Source organism: Eulemur rufifrons, chromosome 9 (genome assembly GCF_041146395.1).
Source record: "Eulemur rufifrons isolate Redbay chromosome 9, OSU_ERuf_1, whole genome shotgun sequence".
NCBI classification, from domain to species: Eukaryota; Metazoa; Chordata; class Mammalia; order Primates; family Lemuridae; genus Eulemur; species Eulemur rufifrons.
Window position 1 is genome coordinate 40,522,609 of NC_090991.1, and position 20,441 is coordinate 40,543,049.

Sequence of the window (20,441 nt, forward strand, 5' to 3'; positions counted from 1 at the left end):
GCCCCGGCCGGACCGGCTCGGGGAGAGCTGGGGGCGCGGGGGGAGGGCGGGGGGCGGGCCCTCGGCTCACGTGCTCGCCGAGCCGCTCTTAACCCGGCCCCGCCGCCCCGCCGGGATGGCCGCGGCCGGAGCGCGCTGAGCCCCGGCGCCCTGCCCGCCGCCCCCACCGCTCCGCGACCCCCGCCGGCCTGGCGCCCCCGCCCGGGCTCCGCAGCCGGCGCCTCCCCGCCCCCGTCCCCGCTCCCGCCCTCCGCCGCGCCGCTCGCAGCCGCAGCCCCCGGACCGGGAGGATATGAGCGAGCCATGAGGCTGCTGCGGCGCTGGGCGTTCGCGGCTCTGCCGCTGCTGCTGCCGCTGCTCCCCCCGCCCGGTGAGTGACCCCCGCTCGGCCTGGCCCCTGCCCCGGCGCCCCCTCCCTGCCCCCTCCCGGGTTTTGCGGCGGTTTCCGCTGCAGCTACATTTTCCTGCAGTGCTCCGGGTGACAGCCGGTCCAGAGCGCGGGAGGGTGGGGGAGCGGGAGAGGAGGGAAGGTGCGTCCACCCACCTGTCCCCTTCTGGCCGGCCCCACCGCGTCCATCCCCCTGCCGCCTGCCGGCCGACTCTGCAGGTCTCTGCGGGTTGGGTGTGGGGGGGCAGTCGTGACGGTTGGGCAGGAGTGAAGCTCCTGGCCCCCTCCCCGTGGGGCGCTTCCCCCTGCAGGGCAGCCAGATCTTCCCACCCGGATCACCCCAGGGCTCCGGGGCCACCAGAGTGGGGGACGTGGTGTACCCACCCGTTTCCCAAGTCCCCTGCCTCATGGTGGGCATTTGCCTGCAACTATGGCCTTGTCTCCCCAGGTCTTGGGGCCGGGGGTCCTGCTGGAGCTCTGCGATGGGGAGGCTCACCCCAGGTGGAGGGTCCAGAAGCCCCCGAGGTCACAGAACCCAGCCGTCTGGTGAGGGAGAGCTCCGGGGGAGAGGTCCGAAAGCAGCAGCTGGACACCAGGGTCCGCCAGGAGCCACCAGGGGGCCCGGTGAGTGGGGTCGGGTGGTGAGCCCAGGGGGCTGAAGCAGGCTCAGGGGAGACCCCCAGGGTAGGCAGGGTTTGGGCACCCCCTCAGCAGCTGGCACTGGTGGTGAAGCAGCTTCCCCGTCTGTACAATGGGCTATCAGGTGGGTGCTGAGCCCGCTAGGGGGGAGCACCAGGCCTGCCCCAGCTCCAGGGCCCTCTCCCATCATTGTGGGATCCCCTGTCCTCAGCATTCAGGGACCCCAGAATACCCAGGTCTCAATGCAGCTTTGGGTCAACCTTCCCCTCTCCCCTCCTGCCAAAGCTAGTGGTTCTGCTCAAAATGGGGCTTGGGCAGGGCAGTGGGGGGCAGGGAGAATCAGCTAAGACCCCAGTCTAGGATCAGGGCTCCCAAGTTCTCACTGTAGCCACCCTCAGCGGGCTTTCTTGGAACAGCTTAGTGCTTGCTCCTGCCTCAGTTTCCCCCAGTACACAGACAGGCTTGTTCTCCTTCTTGTCCTGGCTGAAGGTGGGGCTTTGGAAAATAGTGTAAGGTCCCAAGCTCACCCACAAATGCCAGCTCTACCTGCCCACTGTCCCTTTCAGCTGCCAGACCCCTCCTGCCTCCCAGAGGAAGGTTAGGAATGAAGGAGATTAATTGCAATTAATAATTAATTAATATCATGTGAATAATAATCACCCAGACGGAATAGTCGCTCAACACGCCCGGGCTGTCCAGGAGCTTGCAGCCGAAAGTTAGCCGGGCCGGCAGGGCGGCAGAGGGCTGCATGGCCAAGGCCTGGCAGGAATAGGAGGTGTAGAGGAGAGGCTCGGAGGGGGGTACAATCCAGGTCTGGGAAGTTTTGGCAGCTGGGAGTGGTGGGAGGTGGATTGGGCTGGGCAGAGGGAGGAAGGAGGGAACCGGAGGCTGCCATTATGGACATCTGTCAGACTGGCATCTGGCCCTGCCTAATGCACTTGGTTAAAAGCCCTTAAGGGGGGTGGTGGAGGGGGATGTGGGGTGGTGCAGGGGTGGGGAATACTCGTGAAATGGAATGGAGCAGGAAGGCAGCATGCATAATAGATGGACCATTGCTCAGGGCAGCGCCCAGCAAGCGGGAGGGGGCAGGAGGGGAGGGGGCTGATGGTCCTGGGCTGGCGGGCCGTGGGGGTGGGGACGGGGGTAGGCGGGCTTCAGTGCCTGCCCAGGCTCCCTGGGAGGGGCAGGGTGGGCAGTGGGGATGGTCCCAGGGCCAGGGATGGGGTGCCCCGGCTGCTCAGTCTGGCTTTCTTCCCTGGTGTCACTCCCCACCTGTGAGCTGTGCGCCCCATGTCTGCACTGAGGCGGAGTTGATGACCCACCTGTCTGCTGGGCCTCTGGCATGTGCTTTAGGGGACGTGCAGATTGGGGGATGGAGAGATGCCACCTTGGGGTCAGGAGTCAGAGATGAGGGGAAGCATGGGGGCCGGGAGGGATGAAAAGTGGGGTACTCCAGCAGGGCAGGTTGTGCCTTCAGCCCAGCCCTTTCTGAAGAGAGAGCTGCATAGGCTCTGGGGGAGGTCCGGATGGGTGCAGCTGAACTGGATGGATCAGGGGACTCTTTGGGTGTTCTGCTGGGTGAGCGGGTGGTGCGTGTGCATGTGTGGTGTGGATGTGAGTGACTGAATCCAAATACACCTAAGGAGGTGTCTGAGGGTCTCGGGGGGAGTGGAGAGTTCTTTGGATCTGTGGGGCATTGGTCACTTCTAGCAGCAGTCTGAGACTTCCCAAGGACCTCACGGCAGCCTCCCCAGGGGACTTGCTCAGAGCCCTGCCTTAGTTGTGCCTCAGTTTCCCCAGAGGTGGAAGATCTGCCCTGGTGGTAAAGTAGAGGGCTGTCACAGCTGCGGAGTTCTCTGGGCCAGGCACTGTGCTAAGCTCTGTGTGCACATTACATCACTTAATTCTCACACGTCTCTAAGGCCCGTAACTTCTGTCTGCCCCATTTTGCAGATGAGCAAACTAAGGCTCAGAGAGGTTAAGTAACTTTCCTGAAATCAAGCAAATCTTAAGCAGCTCCAAGACCAGAGCCCTTCGCACTGTACTGTTCTGCCCCCAGGACTCTCTCGATGTGGGTCCAGGGGGCACTCCCTCAACTCAGGCTAAAGGACACAAAAGGACATGTCCAGACTATTTTCCCCTGACTGGACGGAGACATGGCAAACCCTCAACCTCCCACTTGGCATTTCTTCCCTGGGTTCAAGCACTTCTGGCCACAGAACCTCGGAGCTGATGGTGGAGCCAGTGCAGCCTCGAACCCATATCCCAGCAGAAGTGCCCCAGCTGGGCGCTGCTTGGGTTTTGTCCTAAAGTTATTGCAGGTTTGGAACTTCAGGCCAAGCAGGAGTTGAGTCAGCATCTGGTCGTGTGGCGAGTCCAGGAGCACCTGCTGCTGGCAGGGCCGGGGTGGTGGGGCCTCCGGCGCTGACCTGCTGTGGCTTTGGGCCGATCACTCCACCTTTCTGATCCTTAAAGTCAGGATGGCGATAACCTATTTCTGCCCCACCTGCCATGGGGAGGTGGCAGATGGGAAAGGGCTGGGTCTGCTGAGGACCCTGGCTCGGTGGGGGGCTGGGACAGGGGAGACCAAAGGTGGCCAGGGAGGAATTAGAAGAGAAAGTACAATTTACTGGGCCCTGCCTGAGGCAGGCGCACTTCTGCCTTTACATGTGTTCATTTATTTAATCTTCATCTCAACTCCAGGAGCTGGGGCTGTTATTACCATTTCACAGGTGGGGAAACAGGCACAGAGAGGTGAAGTAACTGCTCCGGGTGGCACAGCACTCCCGTAGCAGAAGCCAGATTGGTACCCAGAGCAGGACCCTTGACCAGTGCACTGCTCACCTCTTGCCCAGGGGAGCAGTAAAGAGGAACACAGGGAACCCTTCGCGCTCTCTCTGCCACTTCTCGCAGCACCGCACATCTGACCAGTCTGGAAGCAGGTCGGGGTTGAGGCCCGGAGAAGTATGGGAGCTTCTGGAAGTGCAGAGACCTGTGGTCACAGGGAGCCTGCAGCCAAGGGGTGAGGCAGGAGGACAGACAGGGCCACAGTGGACAGCTGCGCTGGTTGTTCACTGCACTAGGGCACCGGGGCGAGGGGTGAGTGAGCTGAACGGAAGCCACAGCTCACACGGCAGCACGTGTTCTGAGAAGACACCTTTTCCTAAGTCACACCAAGCTGCTTTGTGGGCTGTGCCGGCCCCTGGGGAGACCCAGACTCCTTGGGAACCAAGGAGAGGGCAGGATGGGGGGAAGTGAGCAGGGTTGGGGGTGAGAGGGTCCCAGGCCCCTAGAGACAGACACTCATCCGAGCCAGCTAGGGGAAGGGAGCCCGTCACTGGGCCCAGCTCTTGTGAGAGCTGCGTAGACCAGGACTAAAACACCACCCGGAGGCCCCCAGCTGCAGTCTTGTTTTTTGCTGCAGGAGGGTGGGGCCCAAGTGAGTAAGGCTCAGCCCCCAGCCCTTTCAAGATGGCAGTCATGGGCAGGGAGCCACAGGGGTACTGGGGGCCATGCCGGGGGCCCTGTACCCCACTAGAGCCAAGGCCACTCTGTGGTCTGTGTGGCCAAAGTTGCAGCTCTGTCCTGGGATTGGAGGCAGGAGGGGCTTCTCAGAGGGGGCTGGTGGCTGGAAGCCAGGGCTAGGATTTGTGCTGGGCCCCGCCTGTTCCCCGGGGACATGGGGCGGGAGCACTGCGCCCTGCCGTGAGAGGGAGTTCACGCAGGCTGAACTTCAGTCTGAAAAGCTGTGCACTGTGGCTTTGGGGTGGGACAGCCTTGGTGCAGGTTCTGCTCCACTGCTTCTGACTTCGTGACCTGAGCCAACCACTGCAGCCTCCTGAACCCCACCTTCCTCATTCATAAAGTAGGGACAATAGTAGTCTCCACTGCCCAGGCTGCTGCGGGGATGCGAGGGTCGGACGTATGCCAGGCGTCCAGCCTGGGATCTGGCCAAGGCCAATGTCCAACATCCCCAACGACCCCGAGCACCAGGTGCTGCGTGGGGGCTGTGTGCCAGAAGCAGGAGCCAGGGCACTGGGGGGTTACCTGCCAGGCTCAGGGTGGGGTTCGGGGAAAGAGCGACCTGGGCAGACCTGGCGTCTCAGTCCTCAGCCAGACTGGCCTGAGGGGTTGGCCTCACCCGAGCACCCTCCTGGCTGCCTAGAGGAACCCAGCTGTCCAGAGTCTGTCCCCAGAGGGACTGATGACCCTGAAAGGAGGTGACTCTGTCCTCAAAATTTAGGTCAAATCCCATCATCAGAAATTGGTCCAACTCTTCTCATTGTCTGGGAATCCCGCTGCCCTGTTGATAAATGGAGCAGGGGCGCGCACAGTGCCGGGGGTATGGGGGGGAGTCAGCAGGTGTGGGGGTTTCTCCTGGCCAGGCCATGCTCCCAGGAGGGGCCTCTGCCTCTCTGGTGCCTCCCCCCTCTGCCGCTGCCCATGACATGGTGGTGGTGGTGGTGTCTCCGTGCACCGCGGGTGGGAGGGGATTTCAGAAAGATGTCCTCAGGTGAGACACCTCACAGATAAATCACCCCAATCCACCCAGATCTGGAGCATAAAGCCACTGTTCTGGAATGTCGCTCACAGAGGGTGATCCGAGGGGATCTTTTTCCAATTCCTCTAAGCCCTGTTTTGCCAGAACATGTACACTTACTTCTTCATTTATCATTATCATTACTGATCCTCATGATAATAACACACTGAAAAAGGCTTTTAGGCCGGGCGCAGTGGTTCACGCCTGTAATCCTAGCACTCTGGGAGGCCCAGGCAGGAGGATCGCTTGAGGTCAGGAATTGGAGACCAGCCTGAGCAAGAGCGAGACCTCGTCTCTACAAAAAATAGAAAGATTAGCCAGATGTGGTGGCACATGCCTGTAGTCCCAGCTACCTGGGAAGCTGAGGCAGGAGGATCGCTCCAGCCCAGGAGTTGGAGGTTGCAGTGAGTTATGATGATGTCACTGCACTCTAGCCGGGGAGACAGAGCAAGACCCTGTCTCAAAAAAAAAAAAAATGTCAGGGGGCTTTTATTTAATCCTTACAACAACCCCATTTTACTGATGGGGAAACTGAGGCTAAGTGAGTGAAGCAGCTCACTCAGTCCTTGTGATGTCTTTCCATTCAGCATGAGTGTTGAGCCCAAGACACTAAAGGTCGCCCATGTGAAAAGTTGAATCAGTGGTAAAAGACATATATGTCAAGACCTGTGTGCTCAAGGCAGAGGTGGAGAGGGGCCAAAGGCCTATGCGGGTCGGCAAGTCCAGGTTCACAGACCAGGCTCCAGGGAGGAGATGGCGGTCCAGGTGCAGAGGTTCAGGGTCAGTATTTGAGGGGCAATGCCCAGAGGCTGTGGGGCGCAGTGCTCTGCATGCTCGAATTTTCTGGGCCATTTGGGAATCCTAAAGATCTTAGTCTCCCCCTTCCCAAGACCATAGTTCTGCAGGTCCGGGGCAGAGCCTGGGCATCTGTATTTGTGATTCTGGGACTTCGGCAGAATCTTTGCTTCCTCCTGTCTGCACTGTGTCTGGTCGGGCCTGACCTGGGGTTCCGAGAGGATGAGGCATGGTCTTTCTGAACCAGGTGCCTGAGAGAGCAGGCGAGCCAGCCTCAGGGGAGCCTCCAGTGGAGGGGATGGTCCCCCTGCAGGGGCGGGGAGTGGGGCCCACAGCTTCCATGGCAACTCGAACTCCAGCCTGAAGGTGAGACTCTGGCCACACCTCCCCAGCATCCAGCCGTGACCCTGGGCCAGTCTCCTCCAGGTGTCTCTCCCTGAGCTTTGGCCTGGCATTTGTAAAATGAGGACCAGTCAGCCTGGGCAGGCTGAGATCGAATGAGCTGGAGCACGTGAGAGCCCTGGGGCCAGGGAAGCGAGAGGCCAGTGCAGGGCACAGGGTCAGCTGGAGGACTGGCGGGACAGAGGGACAGAAGAATAATGGGATGAGGTCAGGGCAGGGCCGGGCAAGGAGAGCGGCTGGGCTTTGACAGAACATTGGCCTAAAGCTTGGCTGGGGGGCGCTGGGGACTCTGTGCCAGCAGGCGCCTCCCCAGGCGCCTGGGATTCAGAGGTCCTGGCACTGAGATGGCTTTGCCTGAGCTCTCCTCCCTCAGAAGGGGCAGGGCTGTGTTTCCCCATTAGGCCAGCCCAGGCCAACCTGCCTAGGTGTGTGGCTTCTCTCTCTTTCCCCCTCAACCCTCTGGGGGCTCTGCAGCACCCCCCAGGCCTGCCTCCACTCTTGTACCACCCCAGGGCCTCGACTGGCCTGAGCCCCAGGTCCTGCTGGGAGGGGGCTAGTGAGGGCTCAGTGGGCTGTGAAGAGCATCCTGGGGCATGTGACACTGCGCCCCCACCAGTCTGGGCTTTCCCCAGAGTGGGGGAGGAGCCCTGATGGGTGGCTCGCCAACTTCCCGAGTGCAGAGGTCCTGTTGGGGCCAGGGCAGGCCCCCAGAATCTTCCAGGCCCGGGACAAGTCCTCACCACACAGCCAACCTCCCAGCCTCGCATCTGGGCTCATCTTATGGTTTTCAGTGGGAAAATCTAGGGCTCAGAGAGGTTGCTGGGTCACCCCTGAGGCTGCACAGGGAGAGGGCTGAACCAGGGCCAGGGGTCCAGGCAGCCAGTGCGGGGGCTGGGACAGGGGCTTGTCGGTGGGGGTGGACGGAACAGGCAGGAGGGGTCCTGAGGGGAGGGGAGGGCAGAGACGGTCCAGGTGTGGGGGCTGGAGGTGGATAGAGCTGTCCTGGCCCAGCGTGGGGGAAGAGAGCAGAGATGGTCTAGGCCAGGGGGTGGGGAGAAGGAAGCAGTGACGCCTTGCCCTTGGCTTTCTATTTCGAGTCTGATCGATGCTGTAGGGGCTCAGGATGGAGCCGGGAGCCTTGGTCCAGGGATGGGGTGAGTCAGTGTCCTTGGGGCTCAGAGGTCTGCCCGCCTGGGCGCTGGCCCTTTGCCCCACCTTGCCCGGTTCCCGGGGCCTTGCATGGACGCTGGGCCCACTTCCATCTTGCCTCACCCCGGGGTGAGAAGGCCCTGGAAGCAGATTCCCTAGTTTGAATCCCAGCTCCACCACTTTTTAGCTGTGTGACCTTGGGCGAGTTAGTTAGCCTTCCCTGTGCCTTGGTTTCCCCATCGGTCAGGCGGGAATAACAGTAGCAGGTCTCCCGTAGGCTTGTTGTGAAGATCCAATATGATAACACTGGCACGGTGTTTAGCCCAGATTAGTAAGGACTAGGGGGTGGATGCGGAGCCCCCCAGCAGCAGGCTGTGGGATTCCATGACATCGACACTGGGGCTCCCTTCCTTCCTGCAACTTGCCCCACCCCCGCAAAAGCAAGACAGTGAACAAAAGTCTCCTGTCTGCAGGGCAGAGTGGGGTGACCCTCAGCGGGGTGTCTAGAGGTCAGTCTTCTCATAGGAACGAGGGCGGGGGCAAGAAGGCACCAGCCCTGCATCGTTTCAGCCCTTCCCAAGCTTCCAGATCTTTTGTAAGGCCTGAGGCCGGGATGGGACGAGGGAGCCTCCAGGTGTGGCCCTAGGGCTGTTGTGACTCAGGTACCCTCAGCTCTTAAGTCTTGTCCCCCGCAAGAGCGCCAGGCTGGAAGGGCAGCCATCCTGCTCAGGCCTGGTATGTTGCCATGGCGACCTGGAGCCTCCCAGCCCCGCTGCACAGGCCCCTCTGAAAAATTTATCAGGAAAACTTCCGTGTTTAAAAATTAACCATGGGATTGAAATATTAAAGATGAGCTGCTTTGGGCAAGGCAGAGGGCGATGGATTTGGGGGTAGAGGAGCCAAGCCCTTTGCTCCTGACCGATGGCAGCTACCCGTTGTCCCAGCTCCCGGAGGCCCAGCCCCGTCTGCACGGCCTGAGGCCTCCCATGTCAGTTGAGGCTGGGCCTAGGGTAGGGGGCCAGGAAGCGAGGGGCCTGCTTCCCATCTCCTGTTTGCCCCCTCTACGGACCCTTGTCCCCTTCCCATGACACTTCTGGGCCTCCCTTTATCCCGCCTGAGGGTGGCTGGCCATGATGTGGCAGGGGCAGGCTGAGCTGCCCTCTCCACGCCCCCTGCTCCAGAGGGCGGGGGGGGTGGGGCCGGGCCAGGGGATGAGCCTCCTGCTCCTGCTGCCCAGTGAAGAAGCAGGGTCTGGAGAAAGAGGGGCTTGTGCAAAGAATCTCGCCCCCAACTCAGTGGTCTCCTGAGCTGCAGGGGCTGGGTCATCCCCTCCCTGGGGCCACTCTCTGTCCTGGAGTTCCCCCGACTCCTACCTTCAGGCATCCCCAGATTGACTCCCCTCTGCCTTCCCCCACGACAGCCTGTCCATCTGGCCCAGGTGAGCTTCGTCATCCCAGCCTTCAACGCAAACTTCACCCTGGACCTGGAGCTGAACCAGTGAGTGTGGCCTCGAGCCTGGGAAGAGGGCAGCAGGTGGGGTGGCAGAGCATGGCCTGGACTTGGCTAGGGGGGAGCGGGCTGGGGAGGGGGGCTGGGGCAGGGGCACCTGGATCCTGAGCTTGGGCGGGACCCAACCTGACCTAGCCTTCTGGTGACCCCCTCCTTCCTCCTGCCCGCTCCATCTCAGTCACCTGCTCTCCTCGCAATACGTGGAGCGTCACTTCAGCCGGGAAGGGCCAACCCAGCACAGCACTGTGAGTGCCTTTGGAAGGGGCCAGGGGAGGTGGGTGGAGGTTCTGTTTCTTTGGTCAGTGATGTAGGAGCAGGTGATTGATGGTGGAGATGGGACCAGGGGTCTACTCAGCATGGGCCTGGCCCCTCGGGACCTCCCATCTCTCCCCACCCGGGAGGCTACGAGGATCAGCAGTGGCAGGTTGAATGGCAAGGGGTCTTAGGGCCCCAGAGGTTTCATTCCCAGCCAGCCACCCTGCCTTGCGTGGGGCATACAAGGACCCTCATTGTTCCATGCCCGCTATGTCAGAACCCCCCCCCAAAGACTCTTCTGGGAGGGTGCAGTTGAGGAAATGCACCCTCTTGCTCAGACTAAGACCCCGGGAATTCCTGGCTGCCTGGGACACCAGGGTCCCAGCCCTGGAGGCTGGAGCTTGAACAAAGATGAATGAGTGTCTATAAATAGCCGCCCCCCCCCCCCAGCCTGTTCAGTAACTGGAGCACAAGTAATTCTGCAGGAAGCAGAGTTGGGGGAGGAGGGCGCTGCTGGTCCCCTCTGACCCGTGAGCCCAGCCAGGAGGACACAAGCTGCTCAGACTCAGCCACAGACCATGTGTGCAGGCGTGTCCAGGAAGCAGTGTGGAGACTGCGCACGCGCGTGGGGGGGGTGCGGGGGGGGGAGTGAGTCCATAGCAGTCATCCAATTAGATGAGATAGTATGTGGTAAATGCTCAGAGCAGTGCCTGGCACATAGTAGGTATTAAATAAATGTTAACCGTTATTCTCCAAGGAGCCTATGATCCTTTCACCAGCCCCAGCAAGTGGCTAAGAACCACTGCTATAGTCCAATGTCCTCATTTTATAGGTGAGGTGAGGGAGGCCCAGAGAGGGCTAGCAACTTGCCCAGGGTGACACAGCAAATTAGGAGCACCACCAGTGTAGAACCAGGCTCCAGAGCCCCAGGTGTACCCAGGGACTGCAGCCACCTGCCCACAGGGCAGCTCGGTGGCTCCTGCAAAGCTTTGAGGCCCAACACCATCTTCCTGTCTCATGCCACGTGGGGGCATGTCCTGCTCACTGGTCACTGCTCTCTTCTGCAGGGGGCTGGAGACCACTGCTACTACCAGGGCAAGCTGCGGGGGAACCCGCACTCCTTTGCCGCCCTCTCCACCTGCCAGGGGCTGCAGTGAGTATGGGGAGGGCTGGGCAGCAGGAACGAGCCCCCTCCCAGGCCTGGGGACAGTAGGGAGCTGTGCCTCTCTCTCCACAGTGGGGTCTTCTCTGATGGGAACTTGACTTATATCGTGGAGCCCCAAGAGATGGCTGGGCCTTGGGGAGCCCCCCAGGTGAGCCCTGCACAGCCCCTTGCTACCCTTCCGATGGCCCTGCCATGCTTGTCCCAACAGTTGTTGCTGCCACCTCCTCCTCCTCCTCCCTCAGTAACCTCAGCCTCATTGCCCTCCTCAGTGACCCCGGCTCTGGTTCCCTCCCCTGTGCCCCCAGCTCCAATGTCCCCTCTGTCCCCCAAGTGACCTCCCATTGGGCTCCAATGTCCTTTGCCCCTATCTCTCAGGGCACCCCCAGGTCTTGACCCCGGAATCTGAGCATCTGGGAGATCAGATCCGACATGGGAGCTCCGGCCAGTTCTGGGTCACCCCAGGGTGGGGTGGGAGGAAGGGCTGGAGCTGTCCCCCTCAACTGGGCCCAGAGGAGACCTCATTGGCCCCCAAAGAACTAATTCCCCCTCATTGCAGGGACCCCTTCCCCACCTCATTTACCGGACCCCTCTCCTCCCAGCCCCCCTCGGATGCAGGGAACCAGGTAAGGGAGGGAAAGGGGGCTGGGGGGGGTCCGGCTGTGCCCTCCTCACCTAGCCCCTCCCCACAGGCTGCCTCTCTGCTGCCCCTGCCCAGTCTGCTCCTCCAGACCGGCCAAGGCTGAGAAGGAAAAGGCAGGTACGGGGGCCCGCACAGACCTCGGGCTGCACAGACCTCGGGTCGTGTCCAGAGCAGAACGACACCCCCATCTGTGGCTGGTGCAAAGGAGGGCTAAGACTGTGGTGTCTGGGGGCCATCTCTAGGAAGAGCCCCCCACCCTTCCCTAACACTGACACAGGTCCCCATGGGGGGCAAACCCAGGCTGCCTGCCCTCATCCAAAGCTGGCTCCCAAAGCTGGGGAGCGAGGGGACCCTCTGCCAGTAGGGGGCTGGCACTGCCTCTGGCTGGAGCTGCGACCCCCCCACCCTCTCACGGAGTCTGTCGCTAGCTTAGTCATGAGGTCAGGCATGGAGGGGACTGATTCCAAGTGCCCACTCACCCCTAGGTCCGCCGGGGCCACCCTACAGTGCACAGCGAGACCAAGTACGTGGAGCTGATTGTGATCAATGACCACCAGCTGGTGAGTTCCCCGGCTGGGGGGACACTGGGAGGAGGGGCCCAGAAGGGTTGTCATCCTCCTCCCACTCTTCTCGCTCCCAGTTCGAGCAGATGCGACAGTCGGTGGTCCTCACCAGCAACTTTGCCAAGTCCGTGGTGAACCTGGCTGATGTGGTGAGGCGCCCTCTCTCCCTTCCCTCTTCCTCATTCCCCCACCCCGCCACACACATCTGGGGGACACTGGCCCCTACTTCCTGGAGGGACAGACCAAGGCCCTCCTCCAGCCCTGTCACCCTACACCCACTCCCACCGTCCAGTCCCCTCATCTCTCCGCTCTGGGCCCAGATGTATAAGGAGCAGCTCAACACCCGCATCGTGCTGGTTGCCATGGAAACGTGGGCAGATGGGGACAAGATCCAGGTGCAGGACGACCTCTTGGAGACCCTGGCTCGGCTCATGGTCTACCGGCGGGAGGGTCTGCCTGAGCCCAGCGATGCCACCCACCTCTTCTCGTAAGTCCCCCACTCCATGCACCTGCCAGCCTTCGCTGGTTGCTGCAGTGCCTAGGGTGACTTGGCCCTGCCCTGTGCCAGGTGCTCTTCTCAGAGTCTGGGGACTGGGCTCACCTTGCACCTGCCAGCTGCTTCCAGCCCCATGCAGCAGGCAGGGCACGTCCCCCGCATCTTGGGCTGATGCCCTTTACATTGGCGCTGGTGGTCCTCTTCTGCCCCTCACCTCCTCTTAGTCCCCTTTCCCCTTTCAAACTGTCCCAACGCCCTTTCCTCAGGGACCCAGTGCCCTGGTAGGGGGAAAAAGTGGAATAAAGGGGCCTGCGACTAGAGCTCATCTTACGGGAACCTCTCCTTTGGCTTATGGGCAAACGAACCCAAAGAGGGGAGGGGCTTAACGAGGTCACCCAGGCTGATGTGAAGGGCGAGTGTTACCTCCCCAAGGAAGGACTCTAGTGTCAGGGGAGGGCAGGAGGTTATCCTGAAAACCCTCTCCCTTCCAGGGGCAGGACTTTCCAGAGCACCAGCAGTGGAGCAGCCTACGTGGGGGGCATCTGCTCGCTATCCCGGGGCGGGGGTGTGAATGAGGTGAGCAGCGAGGGGAGGTGGCTGGGGTGGCTGCTGCAGGAGAGGGCCTGGGAAGGCACAAAGTGCCTGTTGGAAGGATGTGGACATCCTTGTGCTCCATCTTCCTCCCACCTCCAGTATGGCAACATGGGCGCCATGGCAGTGACCCTGGCCCAGACGCTGGGGCAGAACCTGGGCATGATGTGGAACAAACACCGGAGCTCGGCAGGTATTGACCTTCAGGGACCCACTTGGGGCCCCACAACCAGCCCAGCCCCACACCCAGTGTCTCTAGGATGAACAGGGTGGAAGTGGGGAGCAGTGGTCCTTGGCCCTCCCTCATATCCACCTGGCTCACCCCTCAGGGGACTGCAAGTGTCCAGACATCTGGCTGGGTTGCATCATGGAGGACACTGGGTGAGTTCTTGGGGACAAACTGGGGGAAGGGTCTTGGGCGAGGGGAGTCCTAGAGCAAGCACTAATGGCAGTCTGGACCCACGGCCTCAAGAGGCCCAGCTCACAGACCACTCAGGATTCAAAGAATCCCAATTTTCTGCCTACACTACTCAGGGAGACCCAGATTCCCCTGCAGGGACACCAAACTGGCCAGACTGTAGTGCGCACTGTCGCCACTGGGCGCCGCCCGAGCCTCGTTCGGAGGCACCTTCCCGCCAGCCTGCTCCAGCACGGCCGGAGCCCCGAAGTTCGAGGAGGAGACGCGAGCGCCCTCCTCCGCCCATTCCTCGATGGGCAGGCGGGAGGATTCTCGTGTAGTCCCGGGGCAGAGACCCTCAGCCTCCTCGCGGGGGTGACCGAGTACCCGGTGCGCCCCCTCCCCAATCTTGAGAAGGGGCGAGAGGGTGGGCTGGAGGGGAGGACTCAGCGGCACTGTCCCCTCACCCCTGTCTAGGTTCTACTTGCCCCGCAAGTTCTCGCGCTGCAGCATCGACGAGTACAACCAGTTTCTGCAGGAGGGCGGCGGGAGCTGCCTCTTCAACAAGCCCCTCAAGGTACCAGCCCCAGGGCGGGGAACGCGGGAGCGGGGCTTGGGCCGGGTCCGGGCCAGACTCCCGACACGCCCTCCCGGTCCAGCTCCTGGACCCCCCTGAGTGCGGGAACGGCTTCGTGGAGGCGGGGGAGGAGTGCGACTGCGGCTCGGTGCAGGTGAGCTGCTAGCGCGGGCGCCAGGTGGGACCAGGCACGCGGGATGGGGACCGGGGAGGAGCGGGGAGGATGAGGGCGCGCCCGCCTCTCTCCCTTCTCCTGCATCCCTCAGGAGTGCAGCCGCGCGGGTGGCAACTGCTGCAAGAAATGCACCCTGACTCACGACGCCATGTGCAGCGACGGGCTCTGCTGTCGCCGCTGCAAGGTGAGGAGGACCCGCCCGGGAACGGGGAGGAGGCGGGGCCAGGACCAAGGAGCGCCGATTGGACGCCGTCAGATAAGGGGCGGGAGTTAGGGAGGATGAGCCCTGGGCGAGGCAATCTGGGGCGGTGCCTGACGGGAAGAAAGAGCCAATGGGGAGTAAGGGGCGGGGCTGAGGCACACGTGGGGATGTTGAGGGCGGGGCTGGAGGAGCGGGCGGGGACCGTGCGGAGAAATGACTGGAGGGGCAGAAACGTGAGCCAGCCTGGGGCGGGGAGCGGCCCAGGGATGGTGGGGGCCTAGGGACGGATCCCGGGGAAGGGCGGGGTCCCGGGGGAGGGCGGGGCCCCGGGGAGGGCGGGGTCGAAGCATCTATCCTACCTAAACTAGGGAACGCATCCTTTCCCTAGTACGAGCCGCGGGGTGTGTCCTGCCGAGAGGCCGTGAACGAGTGCGACATCGCGGAGACCTGCACAGGGGACTCGAGTCAGGTCCGCCCGGCCGGCCCCGGGCGAGCCAATCCCTACCCGTATCAGTTCGGCTCTGCAACGCGACTACTCTCCACGCCCCTCCACTCCGTAGCGGGCGTCGCTCCCGCTGACCAGACTCAGTTTCCTTATCTGAGAAAGGGGTTCTTCATGCCCCCTGGCTTTGTTCCTTCAATCATTAAACCAATCTTTAGTCTGGCTTGTATTCCCAGCACCTGGCGCGGTGCCTGGTTTATGCCAGAGATCAGAGCAGATAATATTAGTTAACATCTATTAAGTCCTAATTATGTGCCAGCCATTTAGTTCTCCCAGCCCTACGAGGCAGGTGCGGGAAACCGAGGGAGGCTGGCACAGCTTTGGGGCTTGCGAATCTGTGTGCTCTCAGACAAACCCCTTGTCCTTGTGGAAGAACCCCGTAACAAGGGCCCCACATAGGGGCATTTGACACCCTTGTGTTCCTCCCTGGGGCAGGCCTCAGCTCCCAGGCCTGGGGCTGCTCTGCTCAGCCATGTCCCTCTCTCCACAGTGTCCCCCTAACCTGCACAAGCTGGACGGTTACTACTGTGACCATGAGCAGGTATGATGGCTCGGGGGGCCCCCCTCTGGGCTAAGTGCAGTCCCTTATCTTGTCTCCACTCTGACCACTCAGTGTCCCTGTTTCTTGTCTCCTGTTTGTTGGTCTCTCAGGGCCGCTGCTATGGAGGTCGCTGCAAAACCCGGGACCGGCAGTGCCAGGCCCTTTGGGGCCATGGTGAGTCTAGGGATGGCAGAGGGGACTCTGGAGGACCCAGAATCGAGAGGCTGGGTGGTGGGCAGGTTCCAGCTGAGTAGGCCCCCCACCAAACGTGTGGCTCCCCAGGATCCCAGGGACCCAGCCAGACTGGGGTCAGGCCAGAGTGTTGGAGGTGCAGGCCTGAGGTCCTAGGGTGGGTTCTGGGTGCGGGGGCTGACAGCTGGCACCATCTCCCCACAGCGGCTGCTGATCGCTTCTGTTATGAGAAGCTGAACGTGGAGGGGACAGAGCGTGGGAACTGTGGGCGCAAGGGATCAGGCTGGGTCCAGTGCAATAAGCAGTGAGTAGCCAAAGCTTCTATGGGGCCTCCCCAGCTCTGGGGCAGCAGGTTCTCCTAGGAGGAGTCTGTGAGTGCCAGTGGGAGAGAATGTGACAAATCGGGTGGCAGGGTGAGGGCAGATTAGAGTTCAGTAGTTGGATCTCAGGTCAGACTTGGGGCTCACTGTCTCCATGTGTGCCAACAGGGACGTGCTCTGTGGCTTTCTCCTCTGCGTCAACATCTCTGGAGCTCCTCGGCTGGGGGACCTGGGGGGAGACATCAGCAGTGTCACCTTCTACCACCAGGGCAAGGAGCTGGACTGCAGGTGTTGGCTGGAATCATGGCTGGGGGAAGGAGCTTGCTGCTGTGACGGGGGTTAGGGGCTGGGGCTGAGGCTGTCCCGTTTCCCCAGGGGGGGCCACGTGCAGCTGGCCGACGGTTCTGACCTGAGCTATGTGGAGGATGGTACAGCCTGCGGGCCCAACATGCTGTGCCTGGACCATCGCTGCCTGCCAGCCTCTGCCTTCAACTTCAGCACCTGCCCCGGAAGCGGGGAGCGCCGGATCTGCTCCCACCACGGGGTGAGTGCCTGGAGGCTGGAGGCAGAAGGAGAGGTTTACAAGAGGGGACAGGCCCCTACTCACTGCTATGGGAACCCCCCCCCACCTCTAGGTCTGCAGCAACGAAGGGAAGTGCATCTGCCAGCCAGACTGGACGGGCAAAGACTGCAGCATCCACAACCCCCTGCCCACATCTCCACCCACGGGGGAGACGGAAAGATATAAGGGTGAGGCCAGAGCTGGCCAGGGTGGGTCTGTCCTTCCTACTCTCCACGCCTGTCCTTGCCAACTGAGCCCTGCCCTCCTCCCCAGGTCCCAGCGGCACCAACATCATCATTGGCTCCATCGCTGGGGCTGTCCTCGTTGCAGCCATCGTCCTGGGAGGCACGGGCTGGGGATTTAAGTAAGAAACACACACACATGCCTCCACCCCCGGGGTCCTCCAGGGGATCAGAACCCCTGACTGTTAGAATTGAGGGACCTCCCTGAGAGTTTAGCTAAGCCGGAGCTCACATATCACAGGCCAAGCCAGACCACAGGAGATTTTACATTAACAATCCTGATTTCCAGCTTCTCTTGAAAAATGAGAAGGTTGGATCCCAGCAGGTCTCTGGAGTGGAGCTGGGCAGGGGCTGCCCGAGGCAGGTGTGTGTCCTCCATCCCCAGTCCTCACCCAGCCTATGATGCCCCGTGAGCCTCTAAATTTGGGGTCCTTGAGCTGGTCTGACCCCCTCAATGTGCAAAGGAGGAACCTGAGGCCCAGGATCATGCAGTGAGTTAGTGGCAGAGCCAGGACTCTAACCCCAGACCCATTGTTGGTAGATGTCCTCAGTATCTCTCCCTGGCCCTGTGGTTACTGTCCAGGCCCTGGGACCCTTGCCCCACTGTGGGGCAGGGGGGCTCTCATGGGAGCTGGAAGTTCCCCCCGAGAGAAAGGGGAAAGTCAGACACTCGTTTTCCTCTCTCCCCGCCTGTCCTCACTGTGGCTCCTGAAGAAACATCCGCCGAGGAAGGTATGACCCGACCCAGCAGGGGGCAGTGTGACGCCAGCCACGTCATCCCTCCCGCTGTCTTTGTCTCTTCCATCTCATTCGTCACCCCGCGATCTGTTGATGGGGAGCTGGGGGCTGATCCCCCAGCCCTGCTGCCTCCTGTCACGCCAGGGGTGGGAGAACCTCGCTCTGGGAAGGAAGTCCTCAGCCCTCAGCCCGCACCCGCCCCTCCTCTCAGGCCACAGTCCGTCCACTGCTGCCTTTCCTATGGCCTGGCACCCTGGCCATGTGGCCCCTGGAGCTGTGCCCCTGAAGTCCCCGTCCCCTGGGGAGGGAGCCTCCCTCTGCGTCCCATCTGTTTTGTCTTCCATGTCGCCACTGTCTGACCTTCCGCCAGATCCCCTCCTTGGCCAGCCTGTGACTTGCTGCCTCCAGGGCCCAGCACTGACCCCCCCGGGGCCCCGCTGGAGGGCTCTCCCTCTGGCCCTGCCTCGTGTGTCCTCCTCTGATGCCCCCTCTCCCTTCCAGATCCGGAGGGGCCTAAGTGCCACGCCCTCCCTCCGAGCCTGGCACCCACCGTCTCGGCCCTGACCCACGAGGCTGCCCCCGTCCAGCCACGGAGGGAGGCGCCAAGCAAATGTCTTCCAGGTCCAAACCCTTCAACTCCTGCTCCACAGGGGTTTGGGTGGGGGCTGTGGCCCTGCCCTTCACACCACCGGGGTGGACCAAGCCTGGAGGGCACTCCCTCCCTGGTCCCTCACCCACCTCATGCGGCTCTGGCCTTGCACACCTACTCTCCCTGTGTGAATGTAGCTTCCATCATCACAGATTGCCACACTCAAGCTGGGGGGCCTGGAGGAACGCCCCCAGGCAGCCACCAGCGGACACGGCCTGGGATGGCCCCTCCTCAAAACCAGGCAGCTGGACCAGGGTCCTTGCTCTCTGGGACCTAGGGGGAAGGGGCTGACATCCACATTTTTTTAACTGAATCTTAACTGATGAATGTAACCTTGGGGGTGCTGGGGCCAGGACAGTTGTGGGGATGTTGTGACATTTGCAGGAGGGCCCAGAGATGCTGAGATGTGGCCATCCCCTGGGTGCCCTGCCCCCCGCCCCGGGATGACCACACCTGGAGTCCTGTCACTAAGCACAGGCAGGGGCTGGGCATCCCCACTTGCTCCTTCCACCCAGCCCCACTGAGCCCAGAGGAGATGCGAGTGCTGATTCAAAACCAAAGCTGCCTGTGCCGTGCCCAAGGCCTAGGTTATGGGCACAGCAACCACGTCCCAGATTGTCTTCAATTCCAAAATGACTGTCCTGCTGTCCCTGCCAGGATGCATGTATTTGGGGCGGGGGGGGGGGGGGTCTAGAAAAATATAGTCCCTGAAATACAATGGCACCTTCCCCCTTTCAAGAAGGGTGATTCTGGGGCTGACTCAGGGTTTAGGTGCCCCCTGGTGTGGCCTAGAGGTCCCAGGCTGGGCCATCTTTCCAGGGAGGACTCTCCCAGGTAGAGAAGGCCGGAGGTGGCCCAGTGCCTGGAGGGTTAGGGGCTCTGCCTGGGATGTGCAAGAGGAGGTAGGAAAGGGCAGGTCTCCTAGGCTTCTAGAAAAATCCTCAAGGCCCCATCAAACCCATTCCACTCCCTACCCCCATTCCAGGGCCAAGTAGTAAGTTTACAGATGTTTCCCACATTATGTCGTCCTCTGGTCCCTGCTCTAGCCGAGCCTGAGAGGCTGGGCTGGCAGAATCCCTCAGTCCTCCCATGGAAAGTGGTGCCCAGGGCCTTCCCTCATGACCTGTGCTTGGGATGGAGGAGCTCTGGCTCCTTGACCCTACAAGCTAGCTGGCAGGAGCCAGGTGGGGGACCAGCTACCTTATGGATGAAAGCCACAAATGGATGTCCCCAGGGAGACCCCGCTGAGACTCCGCAGGGGGTTCTGAACACCCCAGGGCCTTGGAGCTGCCTGTTTGAGTCGCTTTGTTTCTGGGGCATTTTTGAGGAGCGTTATGGAGGAAATGGCTCCCTGTTTATCCACATCACCCTCAGGGTCAGGCTGGGGCCTGGGACCCACTGGTCCTTCTTGGTGGCTGGATGCACCCAGCAACAGTGGGCCTCTCCCTGAGCCCCAGGTGGCACTGCCCAAGTGAGGGCTGCACCAGCCCCACCTGCTGAGAGGGGCAGGGGCTGGGTTTTGCACTACTGCTGCAGTACCTTAAAGCATCCATCCTTTGGTGGTACACATGTGCACAGGTGGCACTGCATCTAGGGACAAGCATTTCAATCCACGACTGCACAGTGTGAGCACCTGTGTGCACATGGGTGTGTCTGTGTGTGCCTGCATATGTGGGGGTGGGGACGTGGAGGATGTAAGACTTCCTGTGACCAGACCACCCTGGCTCCCAGCTGTCTGCATCCCCGCCCTGGCAAGTGCCTGCCTTGGTGGTGCCCAGGGAGGGGGGCTGCATCGCCTGGGCTGGGCCTGGCTCCAACGGCATCCTGTACATATGTCATCCGGCTTAGGGGGTGGGGAGGCAGGTCCAGGAGCATCAATTAAAGACCACATCCTGGGGCTTCCACGGAGCTCACACCACCCTTGTGTCTTTCCTTTGTGAATGACTGTACTGTGGTTCGTGTCCCCTGCCTGTCCACTCTGGCCCTGGAGGGAGCATGAGACGGGAGTGCTGTAGTGGGCAGTGAGCACCCAGGACGGCGCTGGGAGGCTGGGAGGAAGGGGCGTCATTTCCACTCCCAGTGAGGAAACGGCCCGGTGGGGCGGAGGCCCGGCCCTTCCGCTCTCAGCTCTCCCAACAAAGACAGCTGTGCCCTCCCCTGGCTTCGGCAAAATAGAAGGTGAGTAAGTAGGAGAGCATTTGACCAAAGGCAG

General features: G+C 61.6%; 1 protein-coding gene across 1 annotated transcript; it reads left to right on the forward strand.

The window, feature by feature from the left end:
- Positions 1–303: 303 nt before the first annotated feature.
- On the forward strand, positions 304–17,605 carry ADAM11 (ADAM metallopeptidase domain 11). Its single transcript, XM_069481535.1, has 26 exons — positions 304–370; positions 837–1,012; positions 9,334–9,410; positions 9,601–9,667; positions 10,745–10,830; positions 10,915–10,990; positions 11,399–11,465; positions 11,532–11,599; positions 11,968–12,042; positions 12,123–12,194; positions 12,366–12,532; positions 13,033–13,117; positions 13,235–13,325; positions 13,462–13,513; positions 14,007–14,106; positions 14,189–14,260; positions 14,373–14,465; positions 14,872–14,952; positions 15,476–15,526; positions 15,637–15,700; positions 15,923–16,022; positions 16,207–16,326; positions 16,414–16,582; positions 16,674–16,788; positions 16,874–16,964; positions 17,557–17,605. The coding sequence occupies exons 1-26, from the start codon at positions 304–306 to the stop codon at positions 17,603–17,605; spliced, it is 2,331 nt and encodes a 776-aa protein (XP_069337636.1).
- The last annotated feature ends 2,836 nt before the right edge of the window (positions 17,606–20,441 follow it).

Excerpts from the sequence above, each read along its gene's own strand:
- ADAM11 (XM_069481535.1), top strand. The coding sequence starts at position 304 with ATGAGGCTGCTGCGGCGCTGGGCGTTCGCGGCTCTGCCGCTGCTGCTG. Across the intron at positions 1,013-9,333 it reads AGGAGCCACCAGGGGGCCCG|CCTGTCCATCTGGCCCAGGT; the intron begins GTGAGTGGGGTC and ends CCCCCACGACAG. Across the intron at positions 13,118-13,234 it reads GGGGCGGGGGTGTGAATGAG|TATGGCAACATGGGCGCCAT; the intron begins GTGAGCAGCGAG and ends TCCCACCTCCAG.